At 50.5% G+C, this 5,694-nt stretch overlaps 1 protein-coding gene across 1 annotated transcript in view; it reads left to right on the forward strand.

Annotated features, from left to right (window-relative positions):
- Positions 1–5,694, forward strand: part of AGAP1 (ArfGAP with GTPase domain, ankyrin repeat and PH domain 1) — a 580,109-nt gene that overhangs the window by 233,960 nt on the left and 340,455 nt on the right. Inside the window, exon 6 of the mRNA XM_007463919.1 lies at positions 966–1,100. Within this exon, the coding sequence (XP_007463981.1) occupies positions 966–1,100 (135 nt within the window). The remainder of the gene's footprint in view (positions 1–965; positions 1,101–5,694) is intronic.

Raw genomic sequence — 5,694 nt, forward strand, 5'->3', positions numbered from 1 at the left:
TTTTTTTTTTTTTTTTTTTTTTTTTGATGTAGACCACTTTTAAAGTCTTTACTGAATTTGTTACAATATTGCTTCTATTTTATGTTCTGGTTTTTTTTGGCCCCAGAGCATGTGGGATCTCAGCTCCCCGACCGGGGATCGAACCCGCACCCTATGCCTTGGAAGGCGAAGTCTTAACCACTGGACCGCCAGGGAAGTTCCCCACCCGAGCCACCTGTTAAGAGCCAACGTGGTTCACACACTAGTCTGCGACACCCCCTCCAGTGCCCCAGGCCCCCTTCCACTCCTGCCTCGCCCTTGGGTCCCCCTTAAACGCTAGGCGCTCTGCCGCCCCCTGCCCCAGGCACCCTCCCCCACCCGCCAACTGCTACAAGTGTGGCTTCTCTGACCCCTGCCCTGTGACCCAGCTCCTACCCTACATCCCATCCTACACCCATCGTCCTTCCTCGTTGCTGTCTTACTTATTTTCTGCCTCCCTCCCCAGCGGACCTAATGTCCCCTCTGTGAGAGCACAGGTTTTTGTTCCCTGGGGGGTATCCCTGTGCCTAGAACTGGACCAGGCACCCAACAGGGCTCCGTGAGCGTGAGTCCAGCGGGCAGATGGAGGGCGTGCGTTTCCCGGGTGCCGTGGCCGAGAAGGTCACCGCACATAGTGACCGTGTGGCTCTCCTTGTTAAAGCATCTTCCTCTGGAGCCACATTTAACTCTTACCCTTTCCTTCTGGTCTTCGGAGACATTCTTTTATTTCGTATTCAGAAGCAGGATCCCCTGAAACACCTGATCGTTGTGGTGTCTGGGATGATTATTTTGGGGATAAACGATGTTTTGAAAACTCCAGGTCCTGAAAAGAATCCCAGCAGTGCTGAGCATGGGGCAGGTTTTGAGCTCCTGGGGGCCGTGAGTGGTGGGACGTCCCCAGGCCGCTCGTGGTCACCATGTCACCGCTTCTTGTCGGTCTGTTGCAGATGCCATCAGCTCCACCAACCCGCGGGTCATCGACGACGCCAGGGCGCGGAAGCTCTCCAGCGACCTCAAGAGGTGCACGTACTACGAGACGTGCGCCACGTACGGGCTGAACGTGGAGAGGGTCTTCCAGGACGGTAAATACTCATGCTGTGCATGCAGCATCCATTCACCTCACACCGGTCACTGGTCCACGCCGATGACGTGACCCCGAGCGCTCCCTACAAGGAGGGGACCCTCAGCCCCGGGTCGCGTTCAGGGGGTGCGCTGACCATCCACCCTAAAACAGTCCTGTGTGTACCATTGGTGGCCTCTTTGTGTACAGGATGAAGCATTTCGCAAGTGGTTATTTACGCACAGGACGTGTCAGACATACACACGCATCACTTCTGCTTCGCTGTGGATGCTCATTCTCTATTCAGCCCCATTTAAAAAAAGAAGGTTTCAATAGTTCATGCTAGGTTTGAAGGAGAGTAAGCAGAAAGGAGACAGAGTCAAGCTTGGCCAGAAGTAAGTGCGCCTTAGGGCCGGTGGCCGGGAGTGAGCGCCAGCATTTGGGAACTGTGTCTTTGCCTCCTTCTTGATCCCTCACCTACAGGACAGCCACCCCTCAGGCGGGAAATTCTCCTGGGGGAGCAGAGGTCGTGTGTCCCCCACCCCCCCCACCCCACCGCCCTCCGGCCCCGTACACAACTGTGATGGCAGGGAGGGCGGGGGAGAGAGCAGGTGGGGATGAGAGGGAGGCGGGGGGCGGGGTCTGTAGTGGGGAAGGTGGTCTCTGGTCTAGTGGGGTCGGGGAGGGTCTGGGGTAGGCCAGCATCAAAGACCCGGAAGAAGGATGCCCCCGGCAGAGGGTTCTGTTTCTGATGGGGGTCATGGGGATCGTAGGCCCCCTCCTCTTCTGGGTTAATCTGGTTTACACCTACCTCTGCATCCCCAGCTCTGTGCCGGGGCTTGTTGGAGGCTGAGCGGGGCAGCCAGGCTTGGTCTCCTTGGAGGCCGCCCTTGCTCCTGGGGTCGTGGAGGCCTTGCCCTGGGGAGACTGTTAATGCCAGGAAGAGTAGTAATGACGGGGTGCTCCCAGCACTTCCCCAAACCGGGAAGGTTATGCTTCTTTTTTTAATGTCCAGAAGAGCTTTCAGAGGAAATTGTAGGAATTGCACACTCTCGCCATTTTATTAAATTTCAAAGATCGTGTCCATTTTTTAACTTTGCACTTTCTTCCACTTTCCTTAGCAGCCAGTTCCTTTTCTAAGCTTGCCATCTCTTTCCTCTTATCCGCCTCCCAGATAATTATCAGCCTTTTCTATTTTTCAGCACATTTATCCTATTTAGTCCCTCTACGTCACATTCCTTACCACCTCTCCCAGCTCAGGAGTCTACTGAGAACAGCCCCCAGTCCCCAGGGCTCTGCGTCCCCTTTGTCCTTTACCGCACATTTACGTGGGCCTCCCTCGGGCCCTGCCCACCCGTGCTGGGGAGCAGACCCCACTTGAAAGCCGTTCAGGGCCAGTATCTGCAGCTCCTTGAACGTTAGTGACACTGTGAAGGATGACGCAAGGAAGCCCGTGGGGCTCTCCCGAGGGGTGGGCTCCAGTGGGTGAGGTCGCCGTTTGCCCCAAATAGTGGAAACCCCGGTGATGGTTAAAGTGGAGTATTAACAGATGAAAGGTCTCCAAACTAGGGCCCAGGGGCCAAATCTGGCCAACAGCCTGTTTCTATAAACAGACTTTCCTGTTTACAGGCTGCGGGAGGGGTGGGCTGGGCTGCTCTTGGGTGTTGCCGCAGAGTTGAGTGGTCCCAGCAGGACCTTTTGGCCAGGAAAGCCTGAGATGCTCTGTGGCCTTTTACAGAAAGTCTGCCTGTCCCTGACATAGAGGATCGGCATTTAGTTGCATGGATGAGTTTCTTCTCCACAGTGATTGCTTTCCTTCTACGTTGATGGAGGTTTGCAAATGTGAACTTCCCATAAATGAATGGACTCCTCTTATACATAGTGAACTAAGGTAGTGCTCAGGGATGACAAGTTATGGAGCTTCCCTGCCCAGCATCCAGAGTATCCGAGGCAGTGGGCAGGCGCCAGTGTGCTGGGGGCAGTTCTCTGTCATCCTCAAGCTGGAAGCTGGCAAGGGGAGCATGAGGAAGGACCTTTCCAAAAGTCATTGGTTAAAATACCAGTGTTTCCTTGCTGTGACAGCTCCTCAGTGATTCCACTGGTGAACCATATTACACTCGAAGTGTGAGTTTTCACAGGCTTGCAAGATTTCCAGAACATTTTGTTGTTATTTTAGAAACAATACATTCGCATCGAGTATTTGGATTGTACAAAGTCTGCAAAGGGAATAACACCCATGATACTGCAACTTCCGTGACTGTTGTGATTTTATTCTTAAAATATTTTTATTTACATGAAGGTTAAGTTTCTAAAATAAAATTGCGGTTACTCTGCATATTTTATGTGGTAATTAGATGGTAAACATTTTTATTTGTTAATCGTAAACTCTTGAATTGTTAGTGGTGAAAGTAGTGGTTAACCGAATGGGGAATATACTCAGTACTTGGAAATCATTAGCAATAACCATCCATTTTAATCTTCAAAGGAAGAAAAGAAAAAAAAAAAAAAAAAAAAACTTGGAAGGTTTATAGCTAAAGAACTCAGGGCTCAGAAGAGTCGCGTACTTTTGACCAAAGGTACTTGCGTGGATTGGACCCCAGTCTTGGGAGCCAGGAGCCTAGAGCCTTAACCATTTTGTCATTAAAACATAGCATCTGGGTCCTGCCCACATACCCGGGGCAGGCTGGGGGCAGGGTACACTTTCACTGCACAGGTTCACTGCCCACTCACAGACCCGGTTTATCTGGATTTCTTTTTTGACTTCAGGGCTTTCTCTGTGCCCTAGCGCTTACTTTTATTTGTGTACTTTTTATATCTTCGCGTGTGGTAGTAAAATTTTTTAAAAAGCATGTGACTTCTGTGTAACCATTAGCTTATCGATCAAAGAAGCATCCAGACCTGGTGTGTTACCCCAGCGCCGACCTCCGCCTGCTCTTGCAGACCGAGCTCCCGATCAGCTGGCTGCCCAGCTCTACTTTGTAAGAGACCAGGGACCTTAGTCTTTGCTTCTTTAACTGTCCTAACACAGAAGACAGAATGTAGAAAATAATGGAGAAACAGGATGGTTTTGCTGGTGTAGTCACATATCTCCTGGAAGGTGATTCAGGTGATTCTCTGTTAGCTTCTCGGTATCAGGAGGAAGAGAAGTAAGTAGGTTGGTTGCGTTCGTTCATTCATTCCCCTTAGTTGAGCACCAGCCTTCCTCGTGCCTGCAAGCGCGGTCAGGGCCCCTGTCTTGGTGAAGTGAAAGCCCAGCAGGGAAGATAAACTTAGAACAGTCACCCAGCAATGCAGGCGACATCTTGCCTGGGGGCGAGAAGAGCTACTGCCGGCCTAGGGCGCTTTCCGTCGCCCCTGCTCGACAGCCTGGGGTCACCCTCTGCTTCTTAGTCTGTGTAGCTTGTGGAGGAGGATGATCTGGCCTGCACAGGCGGTTCCCGTAAGTCAGATTCGCCTTTTGAGAATTAATACACTCATTGCTTTTTACTGAATCTGGGCAGCTGAATCTGGCTCGGAGCCTGGTTACCCATCTGTTTGTCTGGGTTCCCAGAAGGGCCCTATGGGGCGTTCTGGGGCCCCTGTGGGCTGCCCGGGGCCCACCCCATGTCTCTCAGTCCCATCCTGTGCTGCTTTGTTTGCCCCTGGCCATGTCTGGGAGAGGAACTGCAGGCTGTTGTATTTTTAATATTACAGTGATTTCTGTGTTTGGCATTCAGTTCTTTGAAAGTCCCTGGTCATTTGTCCAGATTAGGGCCTGGATACATGCAGAAACAGGATTGCAGCAAATAAAGTTCATTCTCGGCAGGTATTGTTTCTCTGGTGCTGTAATTTTTCTCTCTTTTTTTTTTTTTTTTTTAAAAAGAAAAGTGTCACTTTCTATAAAGGAGCCAGATCTGAGTGGCCAGAGCCCTTGCAGTTAGCACGTCTTTCATGGCGTTCTAGTTCAGCCTCTGGGCAGGTAAAGGAACGTGGTGTTTGTTGCTGGTGGGAGTTTTCAAGCGAGACGTTCAGTGATAACCTAGAATAAACACCACTTAACGACAAAAGTAAATTCTTCCCTCAGAAGACCAAGCAGGGCTTAAAGGTAGTGAAAAGTCATTGGTGTGGGTGGTGAAAGTGCCCCTTGGAGGGTTACATGCGCCATCTTGGGGGCAAGAAAGTCTTCACGATAGAGCAGCCATGATTTTAGTTTCCTGGGGTTGGGTTTTGGAAATTGTGGATTTTAGTCACTCTTTGAGCGCTTTTAAATATCTCACCTTATATCGGGTGTGCGTGTTTGTAGCTTGTCTTGCCGAGAGTGACAGTGGTGTGTAATGGACATGTGATGAGCATAGTGATTTGTGTCACAGAACAGTTATCTTAGCCTAGGGATGAGGGAGGATCCGTTTGTTTGTTTGTTGTGGCGTTTTGTGGAAGAGAGCTGATGGACCTCTAAGGTTTTGGCGGTATATTTTATAATTTTTAAATTATGGCATCTGGCTTGCGTATTTTAAAGATCTCTGATACCTAAAGAAGAGTGGCTTCCCTTTATACGGCATGCAAAGTAGAACCAGCCGGTGGTACAGAACACCGTTTTGTCTTTCCCTTATCTAAGCTGCTTTATGCCCTTCCCCTCC

The sequence above is a fragment of the Lipotes vexillifer genome, unplaced genomic scaffold, assembly GCF_000442215.2.
Source record: "Lipotes vexillifer unplaced genomic scaffold, Lipotes_vexillifer_v1.1 scaffold1215, whole genome shotgun sequence".
Lineage (NCBI taxonomy): Eukaryota > Metazoa > Chordata > Mammalia > Artiodactyla > Lipotidae > Lipotes > Lipotes vexillifer.